The sequence below is a fragment of the Megalobrama amblycephala genome, linkage group LG11 (genome assembly GCF_018812025.1).
Source record: "Megalobrama amblycephala isolate DHTTF-2021 linkage group LG11, ASM1881202v1, whole genome shotgun sequence".
NCBI classification, from domain to species: Eukaryota; Metazoa; Chordata; class Actinopteri; order Cypriniformes; family Xenocyprididae; genus Megalobrama; species Megalobrama amblycephala.
Window position 1 is genome coordinate 29,909,308 of NC_063054.1, and position 24,003 is coordinate 29,933,310.

Consider the following 24,003-nt stretch of genomic DNA (forward strand, 5'->3'; position numbering starts at 1 on the left):
ATTCTTCTGTATTCTAGAATGGCAGCACAGCTGAAAGGCTTGTTTGTTTGAACTGCACCCTCTACTGTACAGGCATGAATTTGCATTTCCTTCAGCTTGAGGCTTATTCGTTTCACTTTTGGTGTGAAAGGGCCTTTACATTGCCAAAAATAGAGCTATTTTGTTGTTATAAAAACAAACAAATAAACAGCCCAGCCCAGATAAGAAAAAGTAACGCAAAAGTAATGTAACACATTACTTATATTTACCCACCTCAACCCAGTGAAAGATGGCCGTAATGTAACTTAGTTACTTTTCATAAAAAGTAACTAAGTAACGCAATTTGTTACTTTTTTAGGGAGTAACGCAATATTGTAATGCATTACTTTTAAAAGTAACTTTCCCCAACACTGGCTGTGAATCTTTTCAAATATCCGGCTGTGCATGTGCGTATCATCAGGGTGAACGAGGAGGTTTCAGCTGACAGTCAATGTGATTCTATGTGGTCTGAACTGGTTTTACATGGAGCAGAGGAAACAGATGTGTTTTTCTGCAAAGATCAAGAGACAGATTGGGTTTTCACAGAACAAACCCAAAGTCTTAAACAACTGGTGCAAAGAGGCAAAAAACTACTATGTTCAATGATATTGATTCTCAACGGGCAAATAGTCTTTTGAAGTGCTTTCTGTTCAGCTATTTCCTTTGGTTTCCGTAAGTGCTGGTGGATTACTTTATAAAGATCAATAATTGCAGGTCCATTTTTCTGGATGCTAATATTTCACGGCATGCCGGTGTACGATGTCACCCTCGCACTCATGATTGAGTTGCCATGTTGAGCCTGGAAAAGTTACTAGGTGAAGTTCCTCCATCCAAACCCCGTCATTAAAACGAGTGCATAGCTGGCTCGCTAGCTCATCCTTAACAACTGGGAAAATATTTACCCATCTCAACCCAGTGAAAGACAGCCATTTCGTAGTTTGCTTTCTTGCCCATTGTTGACAAAGTTGGCGAAGAAGTTTTCACATTGGAGGGGCTGGAAAACATCTCTAGCTCAGAATACTTGGTGTATATTCGACAGTAGAGCAACCAGTAACTCCTGCTTTTAATTTGCGCATAGAAACATCTGTGTTCACACCAGTTTTGGTATAGCAGGCTGCCAGTGAAGTGCGATCAGCAGTGCATAATGAGCTTGTGAAATCTCGTCATGTGCCTCACACTGAAAAATAGTCTCACGCTTTACGCTGGAGTCTTCTGCACTTGGTCTTGCACAAAACTTGCTCACAGTTTTCTGGCTTGTAATTTCACTATCCGTTCTGTTATCATGGAGCAGGTGTCAACAACAGTATTTATAAGTGAAGTAAGCTAATGTATTGATTGTTTGGATAAATACTCACTTTTAAAAATAACAGTCGTTCATTTGTAAGTGAGAAATGTAGCTTAAAAATTAGATACCTCAAAACAAAGATGAAAAACTCTGTTGGAAATCAACTTTGTATAAATACATTTTTTAATTACTGTTTAACTAAATGATAATTAAATTGCAACAAAAAACAATATGCATTATAAATAAATATTAATAATAATTATGAATAATAATTTTATTAGTAAGAATAAATAACTGAGATGATGTTTATTATTATTATTATTATAAATAATAATAATAACAATATAGGTTTCAGCATCCATGTGACCCTGCAAAAGATAAAGCCGTTTGGAAAATGGATTGATAGATAATAATAAACTCATAATACATATTTTACAGTCTAATGATAATTTATTTCAAACAAATACAAATCATTTCTGCATATTGATTATCAATGATGAGGATGATGATAATGATGATGATTATTCATTTTATTATTAAGACTAAATGAAAAACAATAACTCTGGGATTGTTGATTAATAATAATAAACTCATATATTTTGCAGTCTAATCATCATTTCTTTAAAGCAATCATAAATCATTTATGCATATTGATTATTGGCGATAATGATATTAATTGTATTATTAAGACTGAATAAATCATAACACAGACGATGATGATTATTAATAATAATACATTTACAATAAATATTTTTGCAGTTTAATTATCATTTATTTAAAACAATTACAAATAGTTTCTGTATATCAATCATCAAAAGGCTACATCTTTCAATCTGTACTTCAGTAATTGTATCTCACCATTCGTTCTGCTATCACAGAGCGAGTGTTTGACACTCGAGCAGCATCAATCTGAAGTGCATGCGGCACTTTCACTGGAACGGGAGGATACGGAGTCAATCCCAGGAGTTTTTGACAAGGCCTGTCTTGCTTATAGTTCAGGGTCCTCTGAGTGAGATGTGCTGTTTTGTTGGAGGGGATTTTCCGCAGACAGTCCAGGCACGCTTGCCAAAACCACAAGACTCCAAGAGCTTCTCAGCCTGGTGGTCAGAGAAAGAGAGCTGCCATGTTAAATTAAGACAGGGGCCCACAAACACAAGCTAAAATAAAACAAGTCTGGGTCACATTCAAGCTCGTCTCGGTGGCGAAAAATGCACCGTCAGGCCAAATCTACTGATACCCATCCAGCTGAGCGGGAACCTAAACAGGCTCTCCTTGTGGTAGTGGCTGTTTGCGGTGCAGCTCAGGGAGGTATTTAGTGGGGATTCACGCTGCCAAGGGGAGAAGGGATAAGAGGTCATGCAAGCCTCTGTTGACTGGGAGCCGTGGGGAGTATGTCACAACCAGCCTGGGAGGTTAAGCAGGGAAACCCAACACCCGACCTTGGGAGCACTCTCTCCGTCACACTATACCCTCTGTGAGCCTTCTATCAGGCGGCCCGCTGCACAGTTAGCACGCATATCTCCTGTTCGGATTCCACAGGGCTCTGCCGCTTTGACAGGTCGGGGCAAGCTGGACTGTGATAAGACGGCAATGCAAAGTGAATCATGGGCCCTAAACCAACTGGCTCATCTGTCACAAGTAACTCTATCCACAATACCAAACAAGCTGTAGTAGGTGTATATATGACATCCCATTAATCATAGTTGTCTTGTCTTTTGCTCTCTTTGTACAAAAAAATAATCACTATCGATTTCCAAGAAGAGCCTTTTTGTAGGCCAATTTTACTATATTCTATATGCTTTGCCTTTTTTTGTCAGCAGTGACTAATGACAAAAAAGGATGTAAATATTTGTTCTGACACTGATTCAATTTGATTACAATTCTTTGCCTTAAACATCATGAAAAATCCGATTCAGTCCCAATTGGTTACTTTGTAATCATTCATAATTATTTTCACAAATATGCTGCTGAATACATAAATACATAACTAGAAAGATAATTCACACTGCAGTCGAATGTAGACAAAATAATACACCAAATATGTACTCTACCTTTCAAATGTTTGGGGACAGTATGATTTTTTTTAAAGAAATGTATACTTTTATTCAGAAAGAGCTTATTAAAATGACCAAAAGTGTCTTTAAAGACATTTATAATGTTACAAAATTGATATTTCGATACATCGATATTTCTTTCTCAAATAAATGCTGTTCTTTTGAACTTTTTATTCATCAAAGAATCCTTAAAAATGTATCATGGTTTCCACAAAGATATTAAGCAGCACAACTGTTTTCAACATATTAAAAATAATATAAATAATAAATATATAAATAATGTTTCTTAAGCATCAAATCAGCATATTAGAATGATTTCTGAAGGATCGTGTGACACTGAAGACTGGAGTAATGATGCTGAAAATTCAGCTTTGCATCACAAGAATAAAATTACATTTTAAAATATATTAAAATAGAAAAGTTATTTTAAATTGCAACACTATTTTACAATATTATTGAGTTACTGTATTTTTGATCAAATAATTGCAGCCTTGGTAAAAAAAAATAAAAAAATCTTACTAACCCCAAACTTTTTAAACAGCACTTATAGAAATATGCTGTTCCAATAAAAAAGAAAGTATAATATTGTGTCGCTAAATCAAGCTACATTGTAGAATTAACAACTATATATTAATGGCACTTTACAGCAAATTTCTAAGTATATTGTCAAAATATTCCAGAATACACATAATAAATAAATAAATCACTTTTGGGACGGAAAACTACAACAGCTTGCTTTGGTCAAATGTATGCAGGCTTTTATGAATAAATAGGTATGCAGAAATCCAAGGGGTATTATTATAGTCATCATAATCGATTATTAAACTCCGTAATCAATGCATTGAGTTTTTATGATCAGTTATGCGTTATGATATATTTTTATACCCTTAATGACAAACTATGTCCTTGGTTCAAATACAGAGTGGCAGACCAGAGCCAAACACTAATGTGGCAGTAGCTGAAGCCTTGACACTTTGACCACAGAGTGTTGGGTTGAATCCCAACCAGGACGCAGCTGTGAAATCCTCACATACGCCGTCTCACCACTGTCAGAAGACAAAAACAAGAAACCGTGCTGCTTAACAGACTCCAGGAGCTGGAAGGTTTGGGCAAAGGTTCTGCCAATGAGCATATTCATCTGGAGCTCTCCATATCATGAAATAACTATCAGTGTCAGAGAACATTAAAATATAGCTTATCATTGATCACAAAGGATTAAGTGTGATCACCATGCAGGCAAAGGGCTGTTCTTGGAGCTTTAGCTTTTTGCACCCACAGATATAATCTCTCTTAGTCTCGCTTTTCCCACATTGGCCAGATTTGGTCTATTCTGAGATCTGGCAGTTGTGCATCCATAACCACAACTCATAATTGCATGTGAGGTTATGATTATGACCATTTCCAATGAAACAGACACGATGTATGCGAAGAGAGGGTCCTTGGGGTCAAGCCGAACACTATTCCCAGAAACGAGGCTGTGCTCAATCTGTGAAGGAAAGTGTGAGAGACATTTTATGATGGAGATAGTCAAGCAAAAAGAAACTAATAAAGTGAAGCAATAGTAGTGTGGTTTATGTCAGAGGCAATGTCAATAACATTTTTAATTTTAGTATTGTATGAAAGTGAAAGTGTAAAATATCATCTGTTCGTTCAACTAAACATAAACAGCATAGGAGAGTGACAGGGGAGAGAAGATATTGTTGAATAAAGTCATTATTTTTGTTTTGTTTTTGTTTTCTCATCACTTCATAACATTAAGGTTGAACCACTTTAGTCACATTGACTAAGTCCCTGTAAAGTCATTTTAAAGTATGTGTTCTGAGTTTGTCACACCGCAGAAAAATGTGTTATTAACCACCCAGCCAAATTTGAATGATTAAAAAAATCTAGTAAATGAAATAAGTTATCAAAATCGCAAAAAAATAGGCAGCGCTCTCTGCTCTCAAACGCTGGGGGCGTGTCTTCGCTGAAACTACGCCCACTCACAAGAGCTGCAGTCTCAACTGACTTGAGTCTAATGAGTCAAACATACTGATGCATATAAAAAGAATCATTTAGAGGGTTGCAATTTTAGTAGAGTTACTGTGGACTACCTACTAATTATAACATTAGCAAACTCAGCAACTTAGACTCATTGGTGGGCACGAACTGCCGACTGTTGTCGAGTCAAAAAATGACGGTGCCGCGAGGCGGGAGGATGAAGGCCGGGACGGGAGAGACTCTGTCCGGCCCCAAATATCATCGGTTATCGGTGGGACGGTAGGAAGTTCAGCCCCATTCACCAAAAACAGCAGATTATCTGTGAATCCCAGCTGTCTGATGAAAGTTTGTAAAATTATCCGGTGTAGAACGATCACTTCAGAATCCTTCATATCATCGTTTTAGGAAATTTAAATAAGGAGACCGAGCATTTCGTATATTATAACAACCATGTAATATGCATTTGCGTGACGAAGGCATTACTAGCTAAATGTGCAAAGGGCTGTATAACTGTAATGACACTCGAGATTGAGCGAAAGAGCTGCTGTGGAGTTAGAGGCGGTGCCACGCTCGGTGCGTCATCGACAGTTATATACGTTAGGGGAGGGGCTATGCTCGGGGGTCCAAGCGCGTCATCAGACCCCCGTTTTAGCTCCGCCCAAAAAATCCTGAGCAGAAAAACTGTTTAATGCTCTAACTTCACAATTAAGCATTACAAAACTCACAGTCTTTGTAATGTGTTTCAGCAATACATTTGTAACATTTATAAAGTGTTTAGAAAGAATTCTCAGAATTGACTTTACAGGGACGATGTCTTTACTACCTTTCTGGACCGTGAATTTTGTACTTACATTGTTTTCTATGGGGGATAATAAAAACTCTCGTCATCAAAAATATCATCGAAAAGATATTTCATCAAAAATATCTTAATTTGTGTTCCGAAGATGTCTTACAGGTTTGGAACGACATGAGGCTGAGTAATTAATAACAGAAACTTCACTTTTGGGTGAACTAACCCTTTAAATTCATTGAAAGTCTTTGGGGATGTGCTGGAGGAGACTTTACAAAGTGCTCACCTCTTGCATTGTCAATACAAGATTTTGGCCAAAAATATATGCCCCTCTTGATGGAAATAACATCACAACATTTATTTCCATCAAGAGGTGCATGATCCAATCATAGACTCTTAAGCATTTGCCCATTTAAATCCAAACAGTGACTTTTTTTTTGGCCGGGCAGTGTATATTAATATATATACAGTACAGTCCAAAAGTTTGGAACCACTAAGATTTTTAATGTTTTTAAAAGACGTTTCGTCTGCTCACCAAGGCTACATTTATTTAATTAAAAATACAGTAAAAAACAGTAATATTGTGAAATATTATTACAATTTAAAATAACTGTGTACTATTTAAATATATTTGACAAAGTAATTTATTGATGCAAAGCTGAATTTTCAGCATTGTTACTCCAGTCTTCAGTGTCACATGATCCTTCAGAAATCATTCTAATATGCTGATTTGCTGCTCAATAAACATTTATGATTATTTTCAATTTTGAAAACAGTTGTGTACTTGTTTTTTTTCAGGATTCCTTGATGAATAGAAAGTTCAAAAGAACAGCATTTATCTGAAATACAAAGCTTCTGTAGCATTATACACTACAGTTCAAAAGTTTGGGGTCAGTAAGAATTATTTATTTATTTATTTATTTATTTTTTTTGAAAAGAAATGAAAGAAATGAATACTTTTATTCAGCAAGGATGCATTAAATCAATCAAAAGTGGCAGTAAAGACATTTATAATGTTACAAAAGATTAGATTTCAGATAAACACTGTTCTTTTGAACTTTCTATTCATCAAATAATCCTGAAAAAAATATTGTACACAAATATTTTGTACAATTGTACACATTAAATGTTTCTTGAGCAGCAGATCAGCATATTAGAATGATTTCTGAAGGATCATGTGACACTGAAGACTGGAGCAATGATGCTGAAAATTCAGCTTTGCCATCACAGGAATTTTTACTTTGTGAAATATATTCAAATAGAAAACAGTTATTTTAAATTGTAATAATATTTCACAATATTACTGTTTTTTACTGTATGTTTAATTAAATAAATGTAGCCTTGGTGAGCAGACGAAACTTCTTTTAAAAACATTAAAAATCTTAGTGGTTCCAAACTTTTGGACTGTACTGTACTTTACAAATACTTTTGAAAGACACCAGCAACTAGGCTGAATTTTAAAAAGGACTCTGAAGAGCAACAGCAAATCATTAACAAGTTAGGCCTCATATTGTGTTTGATTGAATATTTTTGGCCTTCTTTGTTGTCATCTCTGTGTAAATATGTTTTTTGCTAGTTACAATTCACTTACTTGGTATGCAGTTTTAAAACCCACGCCAATCTCTGCTCAAGTGCTCAAGTACAGCCACAAGTCTCTCAGGATCAGCCTGGAGAGGTTGAGAGTCATTCCAGCAGATCATGAGGGGTTTTGATAGCGGGGCATTAATGATTACCCCTCACTGTGATTTGTTGGATGGAATGTGTGTGGGTGAATGAGCTCCTTCAAGAATACTTCAGTGTTACATGCATGCCAAGACGCATCTCCACACCTCTAGAAGCATACGTTCTTTGTTTTTTCTGCAGAGGTTTGGCATTATAGCAATTAGACTGTAATCACCGTAATGAACAGAATAACCATCTATTATCCAAGTGCCAACTTTGACTCCTGACTTGCTTCTGGGAAGCGATGAAAAGGTTTTCTGAATCTTGCAAACTTGTCGCAAACATGTTTTGTAAATATTTGAGGGCATTGAACAATTAGGGAAAAATCATTATGGTGAAGGAAGACGTACACATGCACACACAAGAAGAACAGAAGGCACAAAGGTTTAGAGACAGTATACAATATCACTGCACTGTAAAAAAAAAAAAAAAAAAAATGAGAAAGAAATGACATATACATATATCCTGTATGAATCTCCTTTGAATGTACATAAACAGTTAAATTAACATGTTTATTTAGATTATCAATCTTAATGATTGATAAAGTAATCTTTATAATAAATAATTAATATAATAAAGAAATTAACAACTACAATAAACGTCTCATGTACCAACTTAATGTCTTTGTAGCCTGCAGTCAAACTAGCAGCCACTAAATGCACTGTGTCAAACCACACTTACTGAGAGCAGACAGCACAGAATGAGTCATAGACTCATTCACACAAGTCGTGTTATAGATGGGGAACAGAATGTAAGGGTCTCGCAACACGTTTATAAAACCATCTTTATTCTCGACACTAATACCGGTTTCACAGACAAGGCACATTCCCAGACTAAAATGCATGTTTGTGCTGTTTTAACTGAAAGCAACCTGTACTGACTCATCTTGAAATATTAGTGCTATTGTTTTGTCTCAAGATGCACACCATAATGTTTTTTTAAGTCACATTTATAAAAGCTATTTAAATGTCCTAATTTAACTAAGGCCTAATCCTGGCTTAATCTAAGCCCTGTCTGTGAAACCAGGTCTGTGTTTTTAAAAACGCTGCACTCATGTTGTTGAGAAAACAGGTAAAGATGTCTGCCTGGATGTATACATAGACACATTTCTGCAAAGTGGATTGATTATTGATATATACACTAGTGTCCAAAAGTGATGTCAGAAGGGGATATGTGTTTTTTTTATAACATTACAAGTTTGATCAAAATATGAGGAAAATACTTTATATTTGTTAAATATGATAAAAGTCATTAATATTGGTTAAGCTATTTATTAGACTAAATTATTTGGCAAGAAAAGGCAAGCAAAAAAAATGCATATAAAAACAAAAAGCTCACAGGAAAAGCATAATCAGTTATTAATATTTTGTTGGTTCTCTCTTGTCTTTGCATGTGTTCATAATTTCTTTGTATGACCTCCTGGCCATACAAACCTGGCACCTACATACCATGTTTCATTGTGTTATATCAAATAAAACAATTGACTCTAAGCACAACTACTTTAATAATATTTAAAAAAAAGGGTGAAGATGTCAATTTTCCTATGCCAGACATCACTTTTGGTCACTACTGCTGCATAACCTCTTATGCTTATTGACTGCATTTATTTGATCAAAATTACAGTAAAAACAATGATATTGTGAAATATTATTACAATTATAATAACTGTTTTCTGTTCCTTCAGAAATCATTCGAATATGCTGTTTTGCTGCTCAAGAAACATTTCTTATTATCAATGTTGAAAACAGTTGTGCAGCTTAATATTTTTTTGTAGAAAATAGAAATCGTAATACTTTTTTTTTCAGGATTCTTTGATGAATCGAAAGTTCAAAAGAACAACATTTAATTGAAATAGAATTAAAGTAAATTTTGAAACAGAAAAAAAGTACATTTTGGTCGATTTGGTTATCCTTGCCTAATAAAAGTATTAATACAGTAAAAATTTCTTTTGATATATAATTTATATATAAAGAAAGAAGAGAAAGATATATATATATATATATATATATATATATATATATATATATATATATATATATATATATATATATATATAGGGCTGTCAAAATAACGTGTTAATTTCGATTAATTAATCTGAGAAAAAATAACACAGATTAATCCATTCCGTATTGACCTTTGAACCTGGAGCCGTTCTAGCCACCATTCGATTGTAAAATGAAGGAGGGAGATGACTGCTGCGCTGACGGACAGAACGAGCAGGGCTCCTCCCTCGTGCGCGCGAGCACTCTTTGTCTTCAAAGTAAGCACCGTCTTTGCACTCTCTCTACCTCGAACATAATAATCTAAATCAACTGACACAATGCTAAAAGTTCGTAAGAGCGAATCCATGTTTCACGAGGCGCATTCGGAGAATGTTTTTCCTGAATAACCGCTGGGTGCTCAAAAGAACATCACCTCATCTTCTCTGACAGGCGTCCTGCACGTGCAGCTGACATAAACCACACTTTCAGTAAACAAAAAGAAAATCCTATCCAGTGGTGAAGTGTTTTCTGTGTTGACAAATCTTTTGCGATGTCCTAATAACAGTCGCGATTCGCACGCAACGCGTCAACGTCCGCTAATGTCTGATTCGCGACCTAATGACTCATTTGAACAGATTCATTTTAATGAATCATGACAAACAACTGATCTGTCCACACGGTCTATAATGAATCATTTACTCGAACAACTCTGAAATGAGAACATAAGTGTGCTTACCCCATTTAGCAAGAGTGGTTAGTAAAATTAGCTTTAATAATCCACAGTATTTTCAGGTTATTTAAATGAAAATGTGTAGTAAATTAGGCCTACCTATAAAATCAGTTAGTTTAGACTGGAGTGAGGTGAAACCAGAACAAAGCAAGTTGTTGTTAGCTAGGTGCATTCAATTGTATATGGTAGAAAATTATATTATTAGTTAATATAACTTCTAAGTGCTACTTTTTAATACTTTTCAGGTTTAGCAAAAAAGCATCTTCTCTTACAAAGCTATAAAATCACTTTTTTTTTTTTTTGCAAAGAGAGCAAGAAAGAATTACAGTGAGAGTGACAGGTACTTTATTGTCAGTATCGGGCTCGCAGATCACGTGGGTAGGGCACCCTGCATTGATTCATTTGAATTGAAATATTTAATACTTTCACAGCAAAAATTATGTATGCGATTAATTTAGATTAATTAATCACAGAGTATGTAATTAATTAGATTAAACAGCCCTAATATATATATATATATATATATATATATATATATATTCATGCAAAACAATCTGTTCAGCCATTAATTTAGTGTCAAGACAGTTATGAGTTATTATAGCTTGTTGCCATTTTATTCTTTCAAATGACTTCATATAACAAGCAAATCTAACATATTGCAAAGCAAAGGCATTAGGTGCAACAGTTGCACAAGGATGCACATAGACCGCAACACTTTACAAAAAACCCTCAATGACTGTGACAGTCGTCAAACAATTCTTAGCTTTAGAAGGAGGAAGTGACAGAAGAATCATTTTGAAAATCCTTTTGACCACTGATATGTGATATACATACAGTCCTATTTGACTATTTGACACTTGGCTATATGGGATATTTGTCTTTAGTAAACAAACAAATTCAACTTGGGTAAACTAAGTAGTGTCACGGAGAAAAGATATTAAGACTCAAAAAAATCTGCCTTGATTTTTTTTTTTATAGTTAGGTGCTTATGATACTCTGTAAACATGAACAACACTGGTGAAGACACCAACTACATGCTGAAAACTGAGTTACAGTGAATCAGAGCTGATCAACCAACTTACAGTATATGACCTTTGATTGACAGTGGCCGTTTTTCTAGAACGTTACAGTATCTGTTTGGTTAGCAGTAACGTGACTCATAACTGGTAACTAGCACATCATGGGTTCAGTCACAGGATGACACACACACACACACACAAATAGCTGCTTTCTCACTGACTGTACATCTCACTCCCGACACTTGTCAAAGACAAGTTCAGACCTGCCGATCTGATGAGACGTCAACTCGCTAAGGACTTAAACACCCAGCATCCGACTTTTAAGCGGGTTGGCGCATTCACATCTAGGGAAAGCCCGGTAAATGTGGTCTGCTTTTTATTTAGCGTGGAAATATGATTATGTGTTGCAAAAGCGGGTTCAATAAGAGCTGTGGTGGCATGTTAAAAGCATATCAGAATGATCAGCATGTCATGTAATTTCAGTAAGGCTCATAAGTCTTCCTTTGGATGCCGTTTCCACCACAGACATGGGGTCAATTGAGGCAAAATGTGCAGAGAGCGACAGTTTTGACTGCCTTTATGTAAGAAGGTTGCCATCTGGTGACTAACAGTGGAAGTGAACATGCAAGGAGTCCCATGATAGTTAACATTAAAGGGATAGTTCACCCAAAAATCATCATTTACTCACACTCATGTCATTCAAAACCCAAAAGACTTTGGTTAATACGAAATACATTATGAAGGCGTCATAAAACGAGTCCGTATGAATTTAGCAGTTTAATCCAAGTCCAAATAACCTTTCAATAAACAGTTCTTAAAAGAACTATTTTTTTTAATCTGAAGAACTTTTAAAGAACCTTTTGTACAATAGATAATGTATGTACAATTCCAAGGATTTTAAAGGTTCTTTATGGTACCATCAATGCCAGTAAAGAACCTTTATTTCATTTTACGATGTCTTTATGACCTGTTTGAATCTTTTAAGTTTTGGTTACCTGGACTTTCGATGGAGAGACAGAAACCTTGCAGATTTCATTAAAAATATCATAATTTGTGTCTTATGGGTTTGGAATGACATGAGGGTGAGTAAATGATGACAAACTTTTCATTTTTGAGTGAACTATCCCTTTAAGTACACAATAAATGTCTGTTTTAAAATGATTAACCTTTAATACTGACCTAATATAATATGTTATGTCATCATCGTAACTTTTAACAATCATTCTATTTTTTCATGCACGATGCACATGGTAGTGTAACCCATCCTGTTCGAACTGCCTACTCTAAGCGGGACTCGAACCCGGGTCCGCCGGCACAGGAGTCGGGCGCTCTAATAAGCAGTCTCTAGTGTCAGTCGCTGAGATCAGGGGAGTGAGGTTTACATGCACAGCTCTTACCGGCCTACATCCATTACAGTAGCACTCATAAAAATGAAACAGATGTTCAGCTCTACAACAAAAAAACCAATAAACTAACTGTATGTTACCATCCTTGACTTGAAGTGTTTGTATTGGCTTGCATAATGGTAGTAATGGTTATAATGATGATAGCTCACCCGTTCTCGTCACTCACATGGTAGAAGAAGTTCCCGCCCTGGCTTGGCTCGTCTAGCATTCCTCCATCTTTTCATCTGCATGAAACCATGTCAGCTTGTTTGTCAAACACTCGGCTTGAATCCACACCCAGCTTCCTTTTCACTTCTTGTATCTTGTTTAATGAGTAATTTCACTTGAAGTCGTGTAACCGCTCTGTTCTCGGTCCTAACACAGGTGGTCGGAAGAGTGGAACGGCTAGTTGAGATGACTGAAAAAAATAGCTGTTTGACATCTCTATTGCATAGAAGGTTATTCATAGCCTATTTTTGCCATACATCACTTGCTTTATCCTGCTATGTAAATGTATTTTATCAACAAGCGTTTGTGATCTAGGCTTTTGTGAAGGAACATAAAATAATAGAAAGAATTACGCACCCATTGTTTGGGTTTGATTGAAGTTGTGATCCAGACGCAGTGAAAAACAGCAATTTGATTCAGTAAATCTGACTAAAATCAGATGTTTTAAGCAGATTATAGGTACACTTTGTGGTTTGGGTTTCATTCTGTGCAGATTAATAAGCGTTTGGATGTAAATGTGATCCCATTCCACCTGTAAATTACATTTTCAACAACTGAGTTTGTTATGATTATCATTGGCCCTCTCGCGATAACCATTTTATAATTCGTTGGCGTTATTAAAGGAAATACTTTGACTGGAGCTTCAAAATTGTAATATTTATAATATAGTCAATAGTCCAAAGGATATCAGAGTAACAGAAGACAGATAGTATAGGAACTGTCAATCTACAGTGAAATCACATGAACATTTAAAAACTTCCCAGAAAATGTGGCATTGCAAGAGCCAGATTCTATGCTTTAGAATCATTTGTAAAGCTAACTGTGCTATATTTATGTCCTTTTCAGCACACTACAGTTCTTCCTTTCATCATAATTGAGATGAGAACAACACACCATCGATATCCCAGCAGGTCCTGTGGACTCTTGGCAGTGTGCACGTTTGCTGTGGGATATGTTGTATGGTAAATCTCCCCTTCCAGCACAGTCATTTTTAATATCACACTGGGTTAATTTACAAAGGACTCCCTATAGGTATGACGATCAGGGGAAATTGACTTTGTATTGTTCTAGCACAGTGTCAGTCAAAAGATAGATTCCATCTGGCCACCTGATCTTCATGACCTCCAAATCAATCCCTTATGTCTTTCTGCACAGTAATTAATTTGCCCGAATTCTGGCACTTTCCATGAATAGGGTAAACTATGGTCTCACGTTACATTGTAAAAGCATTAGAGGCACAAATCCCATGTAAACTATCATCTAACATGAAATTAACCTAGCAAGGGAGGTAGTTTTAAACACATTAAATGTCTGTATCTTCACTTAAAATGGAGACTTTGGCATGTCTCCAAAGTAACTACAAACCAACAAATGGTTAACTAGCTATGGGCTATACTGCGTCCCTGTTACACATTCTGGTGTAGTTTAAAAATTAACACCAACAACAATAATAATAAGTATTGTTATTGTTGTTGTTAATATTATTATTAATAAATATGTTATAATATTAAAAATAATGTTATAATAATAAATGTAAAAATTTATAAATAATAATTATCTTATATTTTAATAAATATTATTGTTATAAATAATAATGAATATTAGTAATTACGATTCATAAATATAATAAAAGGTGATGTTATAATTAATAAATACATAACAAATTTAATTATACATATTAATAATTATTATAATTATTATTGTACATATTATTAGTATTTTTAATAATAATTATACATATTATTATCATTATTATTGTACATATTATTAGTATTATTAAAATAATTATGAATTATTATGATACACATAATATGAGGTGATGTTAAAATTAATTAATTAATAAATAATGATAAATAAGATTAATCATACATATTAATCATTATTATACGTATATAATATAATCATAATTCTTGGCTAAACAAATAACAAAATACACAAATCCGGACTTTTACACTATTTAGACCCAATTCTCAAATTGGCAACAGGGTTGGAAAAAAATGGTAAGCCTCATAAAATGAATAGAAAATAAAAACGGTTCATATAACATTCAGTTTGACCTCCTGCGGTTGACAACATTTGTTGAAAAAAAGATATTTTAAGAGTTTCAAGCCCTGTTTTGTACCCAATTCATGGAAAGTGCCTTTTGCAGATACAACCCCAGATTCGTTGCCCCAGAATTCTTTGGAAAATTATCAGGCGAGGATTTATTTAGTCTTGCATATAACAGATTAATTAGCAATGTTAAGAAAGTCCTTGCAGCCATACTAAACTAGTCTGACAGCACGGAGGAGGCTTCTGTCAAAATCACCTTAAGTACAAGATTATCAGCACACACCTCTCTGTCTTATTTCCATTCGCTAAATTAAGCTGATTAGGCATTGCTTTTTTATTTAGTCAGGGAATAAGACTTGCCTGCAGTTGTTAAATCCATAGGCAGCTTTACATGAGGATTACCTTCCAGAGACAGCTTTTATACACTCTATTTCACCAGTCTGAGAAAACAAGGCATTTGAAAAGTAGGTAGATGGGCCTTCTTTAATATTCATCAAATATTAAAGCTAAGGTTATGAGTGCAGGAGTAGATTAAACAGACACAATCCATTACATAAACGGACTGTCAGGCTGTAGATTATAACCATGTGACCGCATTAAAATTGCTCTAGCAAAAAAAATTATTGAAGCAGCACTGCATCGTAACAAAAAGAGCAGTGTCTAGCATTCACAGACGTGAATGGTAGACACATTGATAGTGCGGTGACTGCTTCTGCAGCCTTTCAAACGCTGGATTTAGCAGACAGAAGGACAGACACATTACACAGATCACGGGTGCAAAGGTAACAGATTTTCTCTGTCTCGCTCTCATAGGATGTGCTGGGTGCACAGCATGACGGGGGTGTGGGTTTATCCTTTGCTGGAGCACATCGGGCCCATGGCCAGAATTTTCTTCTTCATCTGCCTCACGGCTCTGATCAACGTCTACTACGTCTTGGGAGAAATCCTGAACAACTACATCTGGGATTCCTCAAAGAGTAAGTTAAAGGGATAGTTCACCTAAAAAAAAAAAAGAAAATTCTGTCATCATTTATTCGCCCTCATGTCAGTCCAAACCTGTATCTACTGAGGAACAACAACAAAAAAACACCATAAATGACCATAAAAGTTCATATGACTCATGCACTACTGTACATTCCAAGTCTTATGAAGCTATATGATAGCTTTGTGTGCGGAACAGATAGGGAAGCACCAATTTTTAAATCTGGCTGATAAGCCATGTATTTTCATCTTATAGCTGGATAACTATGGAACAGGGCCGGATTGGGACTCATTTTCAGCCCTGGAGTTTCATGACTTAGACCGGCCCACTTTAATTCACGACTGACAATATTAAAATAATGTAATTAAAACCTTAGTATATAAGTCTCCAATAGTGCACTGTTCTCTACAGCCTTGTAATTAATTGTATTTTTCAAAAATATCTTCAAAAATTATAGTACAAAAAATGCTAAAATTTGATATAGAGTCATTTTTATTGTTATAATAATGATTTTATAATGTGAACCATTGATTAATTCTCTAGCCATCTAGTGGCTGCAGTTAAAAATTCATGTTATTTTAATTTAATTAAGTGTTTGCTTTCCAGTAGATGGCAGCAATCGTCCACTAAACCCAGGCACATTTTTCATGTTTATCACTATGAATGAAATTGAGAAACGTAGATCTTTATTAAAGTGGATTTAACAAATTTTTTTGCTATTTTATATAAATGTATATACTTAATTTATTACAAACTGAGGCAAATAAATAACACAAAATACCATAAATCCCCCAAAATTGCACAACTTTACAGTAAAATATTAAAGTATTACGTTTGTTTAAAAAAAGTTACAGTATGTTAATAATAACTGTCTGGTTATGTAAGCTAGCTGGACAGAAAAATGAATATTGTTGGCCAATGTGTAATAGCATAGCTAGCAACATAACATAATTGATAGGCCCTATATTTTATTATTTGCCTACTATTATTACAATATGAGTTATAGCTGCTTTATCTTTCACGTGTTTCCCCTCTTCCTTTTTATTTATTTACGTTACTTAAATCTGCCTCCAGTGGCTTAGACCTTTTGCCTTACCATAATTTAGTGTTGATTTAGAACTTGTCCCGCTGTCCCTACAGACGTCACCTCATCCCTTCTTCTCGTATACTTTTGAGTGAGTTGTCTTCTCCGGGCGCACACTCCGAGTCCCTCCCGACCAGGTTAATTTACCCATAGAGTGACATGATATCATTGATGTTATGTGCAAATGAGCAGTAAAAACCTGAGCGTGCATTCGTTAGTTTTTTTTCTTTCACGTGTGCCCCGTGCCGCCCCTGGCAAGATGCCGCCCTGGGCCATTGCCCATGTCGTCCAGGCCTAAATCCATCACTGACTGGTTTTAAAAGTTAGGCTACTCAGCTTAGTACATTTGGCCGCGTCGACAGTTTCTAGAGCATCCATATTTCAACATAGTGCCATGACAACACCGGCCCTCGCGGCTAAGTAAACAGACCGGCCCACCGGGAATTCTCCCGGTGCTCCCGATTAGCCAATCCAGGCCTGCTATGGAAGTATGGAAAAATGATTATTGCAACTTTTTTCCTCAGAATTGTTTATTTATCTTGCAATTCTGGCTTTTTTTTTCCATAGAATTCTAAGATATAAACTTTTGTGAATTGTGAATAAAGTTATAAAGTCCGGATTGCGAGATAAAAATTCATAATTTCCTTTTTTATTTTGATTTTTTTTTATCGTGGCAGAAACAAGCATCCATGTTGATCACTCTAAAGTGTCAATAAAGTGGTAGGCCTACTGTGCTACATGGATATATTTACATACCGCAATAATATGATGATATGGACATTACTGGACACAGTCACCTCTGATAACAGATCACTCTAAATTGTAATGTAGAAACATGCATTTCTGCTTTAAAACAATATCTAACAATGCTAATACTCATCAGGGTGAAAATTAAGAATGCGTGAAGCGTGAAGAATCGTTTTCACACATGAATTGGCACTGACCTTAACCTCAGTGTAAGTCTTTGGGATGTGCTGGAGTAGACTTTACAGAGTGCTCAACTCTTGCATTGTCAATACAAGATCTTGACCAGAAATTGATGTATATCGTCATACCGCCATACCGCCATTTTCAGTAAATAACAAGTTAGTCTTTTCTTCATATAAATTTATTGTGTGGTTTTAGAAGGCTTTGATATAAAAAAAACACGAGTCAATCATATTTTTCTATAGAGTTTCATTGTGATTTTTCCCTTGCTCACTTTCTATGGAAAAGAGCGGTGTAAACACCATCCTTTTGTGTTCCTCAGCAAAATAAAAAATTCATACAGGATTGGAATGACAATGACAGGACTATCCCTTTAAGTGAGTGTGTGCATTTCTGATTTTGTGTTTTCCACCATTGACTGGCTACATGTGTGAGTTGAATGTTTATCATGTCTAGCTACAAATTTTCTTGCTCCCCCTCCCACGCCGGGATAATGGCTACATTATACACTTTCCCTCAAGTACATATACATCCCGCTTAGCTTCCTGATGCACCCACGCACACTCCTCCACCTGTTAACACTATAGACTGAGAGCAGTGCATCGTGGGTGTAGTGCCGCCAAAGGCAGCGCACAGCAGATGGGAACAGAGCCCGTGAGCAGTCTGAGAGCAGCAGACGGCGAAGGCTTCTCTTCCTCCCACCTGTTTGACACTGACCTGCAAATCACCAAGGCAGCATACACACACAGACACACTCTCTCTCTCCTATGGAGCTGATCTTTGTCCCTTTGTCCTCAGTACAAGATCTCCCTCTTATGTCCAAAGCAGCAGTACTGTAATCTCCAGCAGCCCCTCCAGCTAAACTAACCATGAACACTTCCGTCACTAATGCTTTGTGCCGTTGTTCACTCTGACTCACGGTTTGAACAGCTTGTTGAAATGCACAATCAGTTGCCAAGAGATCACAGATCTTGAATATGTCACTGCAGTATGCAACAATTATGCTAAAATATTAAAGAAATCTACTAAAGGAACCGTTGAAGAGAATACTAATATTTGGTGATGCATATTATATGGCATCAGCTTTAGTTACTGCATTTTAATTACCAGCATAATTCTGAAGATGCAAGCAAGAATGAAACCACATACTGATAATGATTATTACTAATTGCCCTGAAAGCAAATTGCAATTCACAAAATACACCAATCAGGCATAACATTATGACCACCTTCCTAATATTGTGTTGGTCCCCCTTTTGCTGCCAAAACACCTGCAAATGGACTCCACTAGACCCCTGAAGGTGTGCTGTGGTATCTGGCACCAAGATGTTAGCAGCAGATCCTTTAAGTCCTGTAAGTTGTGAGATGGGACCTCCATGGATCGGACTTGTTTGTTCAGCACATCCCACAGATGCTCGATTGGATGGAGATCTGGGGAATTTGGAGGCCAAATCAACACCTCAAACTCATTGTTGTGCTCCTCAAAACATTCCTGAGCAATTTTTGCTTTGTGGCAGGGTGCATTTCCCAAATCATCACACTGTCTCCACCAGCTTGCCTTCTTCCCATAGTGCATCCTGGTGCCATGTGTTCCCCAGGTAAGCGACACACATGTACCCGGCCATCCACGTGATGTAAAAGAAAACTTGATACATCAGACCAGGCCACCTTCTTCCATTACTCCGTGGTCCAGTTCTGATGCTCACATCCCCACTGTTGGCACTTTCAGCAGTGGACAGGGGTCAGCATGGGCACCCTGACTGGTCTACAGCTATGCAGCCCATACACAACAAACTGAGATGCACTGTGTGTTCTGACACCTTTCTATCAGAACCAGCATTAACTTCTTGAGCAATTTGAGCTACAGTAGCTCATCTGTTGGATTGGACCACACAGGCCAGCCTTCGCTCCCCACGTGCATCAATGAGCCTTGGCAGCCCATGACCCTGATGCCGGTTCACCACTGTTCCTTTCTTGGACCACTTTTGATAAATACTAACCACTGCAGACCGGGAACAGTTTGAAGATGCTCTGACCCAGTCGCCTAGCCATCCCTTGTCAAACTCGCTCAAATCCTTACACTTGCCCATTTTTCCTGCTTCTAACACCTCAACTTTGAGGACAAAATGTTCACTTGCTGCCTAATATATCCCACCCACTAACAGGTGCCATGATGAAGAGATAATCAGTGTTATTCACTTCATCTGTCAGTGGTCATAATGTTATGCCTGATCGGTGTAAGTTCATAATATAATCATCGGTCAAAACAGTATCTGTCAAAACATCTATAGAGTAATGCAGGGATGACATATTTTTGTAGTCCAGCCCAGAAGTTAGCATAACCCTGATTTCCTCGACAAAAACCCAACAGGATTTTTCACAAGAGGGTATTACTGATGTATTTTATATTGTAGAAGAAAACATGAAAATATCATGAGTTTGTGTTCATCACAGAGCTTATTTCAAGCATTTAACCAAAAGCCCATTTAAAAACCCATTGACTTCACGACGATGGAACAGGAAGTGCTAAAATACCTCGTTTCTGGGTTTTGGCCTACAAAAATATGTCATCCCTGAACCACTTTATTGGTGCATGCCTAATGATATCCATATAAAAATGCTTTTTTTCTCTCTCTTTCTAGGCACTCTGGAATCAGACAAGACCAAAATGGACTGAAGACCACCGCCTCTTTCTCTTCTTTGGAGTTCAAACCAATATTTATCTCATCCTCATAACTGCCCCTTAACTAAAGCACAGACCTGTATTGGCTTGAAAATTAAATTGAATAATTCATGTATTTAATTTATGGTATGAATGTTACCGTATTTCAGAATACCTCAAGCATTGTGTGAGAACTGAATGATGGGTACTATACACACGATCTATTCGCGTGTCCAGAGCCGGTGTTACAAAAAGTCACATTACATATATGACTCATGTCAGGTATTATTTATTTACCAAGGGATGATTTATGAGGGATTGTGTCATTCTTTGCCCCGGTAAAACAAATAAGCAACACCTTTATTTCCACAATAGCATATGGCAAACGACAATGAGCACAAGATAATTTGATTAGATGGGCTGTTTGTAGGCCTTCGTAAAAGTTTTTAGACTAAGCTCAGCAGATATTGCTGCATGAAATTCAAACATTGTTAGAAGAGAAACTGACTTGTTGGAAAGGCCTTTTCCTATTTGGTAACACTTTACAATAAGGCCTCATTCGTTAACATTAGGTAAGATATGAGCAATATATTTTTAGATCATTTATCAAGTCACCATGAATTCTTGTTTTTTTATTTTATGGAATATTTCAGTATTTATTAAAAATTCTTTATTCATGCACGTCATTATTTTTTGAAAATTCATGTGCCCTCATAATCTTCAATCAAAATAACTTGCGCTTCCTACTTTCAGCGACATATCTTCTCCGATGATGTGTTTACTGCTGCGAAGGCGGGACAACCTGTCACTCACATGAGATTGACCAATAGCAATCAATTCCCCTGATGGACAAGTCCCGCCCTACATTTTTCTTGTTCGAGAAGCCGCTATAGGTCACTATAGGGAAGAAAAGACTGTCGCATATTCCATTTCATGCTGACTTTAAAGGTCCCATTCTTCGTGATCCCATGTTTCAAACTTTAGTTAGTGTGTAATGTTGTTGTTAGAGTATAAATAAAATCTGTAAAATGTTAAAGCTCAAAGTTCAATGCCAAGCGAGATATTTTATTTAACAGAAGTCGCCTACATCGAACGGCCAGTTTGGACTACATCCCTCTACTTCCTTCTTTAATGACGTCACTAAAACAGATTTTTGACTAACCTCCGCCCACAGGAATACACAAGAGTTTCGTTTGTAGAGTGTGTTTGTCGCCATGTCGTCGAAACGCTGTTATTTTCATCCCGCAGTCCAATCACCGGGTCTGATTCCGGCTCAAATTGATAGTGTAAAATTAAAGACATGTTTACAATAACACTGAGCGCATGCATCTCCACGTTATGGTAAGAGGCGTGACTTTTCCTGGCAAGGTTCGCTAAGCTGCTGTCGAATCACAACACAGGAACCGCTGGCACAATCAGAACTCGTTACGTATTTCTGAAGGAGGGACTTCATAGAACAAGGAAGTCATCAGCCCGTTTTTATGACAGTGGAAACAGCGGTATACAGATAAGTAAATTATGTGAAAAATACTGTGTTTTTTTACACACGAAACATGAACACATGTTATATTGCACACTATAAACACAATCAAAGCTTCAAAAAACCACGAAAAACGGGACCTTTAATCTTTGTACATGGTAAGGCTCGCTTTGGCGCTTTTCCACTGCATGGTACAGCTCGGTACGGCTCGCTTAAATAGTACCACCCCGGTTGAGGTTCCAAGCGTGCCATACCGATACAAAAATGTGACGGGTAAACGCTGCAGATCACTGAATGGTCAGAGAGAATTGTCATTATCAGCATCATTGGACGCAATGCCGTCGCACGCAACTTGAAAAAAAAGGAAATGGCTGTATCGTGGTCAGTAGATGAGTAGGCAGCGCAACTATAATGATCAGTCTATAATCCCACCCACTTTGAAGCAGTACTAAACTGCAGTGGAAAAGCAAAGCGAGCCGTACCCCGCAGTGGAAAAGTGTCATTAGTTACCTGCCAGTGTCTCGGTAGCGGCATACTTTGTGCACTTTATTTATAGTATTTTTTCCCCCATCACATATTTTAGTAATCATCATAAATTAGGTATCATTCAAAAGTTTAAACACTGAAAATTCATCCTGTGAAAAACGTTTTAAAATTGGGCATCGCGTTAAGATGAAAATGGTACTTTAAACCTTTTAGCAGGCTCAATTTTTGTGGTATCAACTTCAAATTTGGAACACAATTTGGTAAGACATATGGCTTTGATTTTGTAGCAATTTTAGAGTCCAAATTATTTTGTAAAATATACATTTTGTATGAAATAAAAAAATGTTTAGTTCAATACATTTTCTTTAGAGTAAACAAACTTTTATATTTTTTTTAAGCTTCTTTCACTTCTGCAATAATCTGTTGAGTGTCTTTTTTTTAAAAAGACACCAACCTTAGGTCTGTATTTCAAAGCATTCATGAATTACAAACTTTTAAGTTCAGAGCTAAGCTCAAAAAGGGGGGTGACATGTAACGCAGAATCTGATTTCACCAAGTGTAACGTAACAACATTTTTGTTGATCCTGGAACAACATTCCAATCAACTAAACTTGTCTCCAATTTGATTGCAGTTTAAGTCAAGTTTAGGCCTACAACCAGGGTTAGGTGGTTCTACATCAAGTGTTATTCACCTATCATTTCCCTCTGATTTCAGGGATAAGTTATGGGTAGGGTTAGGTTTAGGGGTAGGGGTATGGTTATGAATTAAATTTTCAGACAGGAATGTTGTTCCAGGATCAACAAAATATGCTGACCCAGGAACGCGTCTGACTCAGCAAAATCAGGACGTGTGACAGGTAAATAAAATACATGTTCATTTTTGTTCAAGTTCGTAAAATTTAGTTTTAAAAATGTATTTGTAAATGTTTTAAAATGTAAAAGTTAACAAATGGAACCCTATTGTAAAGTGTTACCTGCAATTTAAATAACTTTTTTTTTTATCTTAAAAGGATGTAATTCTTCATATCTCATGGATATGACTAGCCTTGTTGTTTCCTTCACTAACATGTTGTTTTTTCTTTTTTATTAAAAAAAAAAAACTTGTGAAAATCACTTTTTCTCATTGTCATTTTTATG

At 36.3% G+C, this 24,003-nt stretch overlaps 2 protein-coding genes across 6 annotated transcripts in view; one reads left to right on the forward strand and one right to left on the reverse strand.

Annotated features, from left to right (window-relative positions):
* aig1 (androgen-induced 1 (H. sapiens)) overlaps positions 1-21,577 on the forward strand; it is a 46,701-nt gene extending 25,124 nt beyond the window's left edge. For both annotated transcript variants that reach the window (XM_048207367.1, XM_048207365.1), the window contains exons 4-6: positions 14,040-14,155; positions 16,059-16,222; positions 20,881-21,577. In XM_048207367.1, the coding sequence (XP_048063324.1) occupies positions 14,040-14,155; positions 16,059-16,222; positions 20,881-20,915 (315 nt within the window). In that variant the 3' untranslated portion in view covers positions 20,916-21,577. The remainder of the gene's footprint in view (positions 1-14,039; positions 14,156-16,058; positions 16,223-20,880) is intronic.
* The window catches only part of adat2 (adenosine deaminase tRNA specific 2), a 46,319-nt gene continuing 24,590 nt past the window's right edge, over positions 2,275-24,003 (reverse strand). For 2 of the 4 annotated variants that reach the window (XM_048207373.1, XM_048207372.1), the window contains one exon: positions 2,275-2,400. In XM_048207373.1, coding sequence (XP_048063330.1) covers positions 2,299-2,400 — 102 coding nt within the window. In that variant the 3' untranslated portion in view covers positions 2,275-2,298. Of the gene's footprint in view, positions 2,401-16,109; positions 16,245-24,003 lie in introns of those variants that run through there. The other 2 variants (XM_048207370.1, XM_048207371.1) reach the window with 2 other exon arrangements.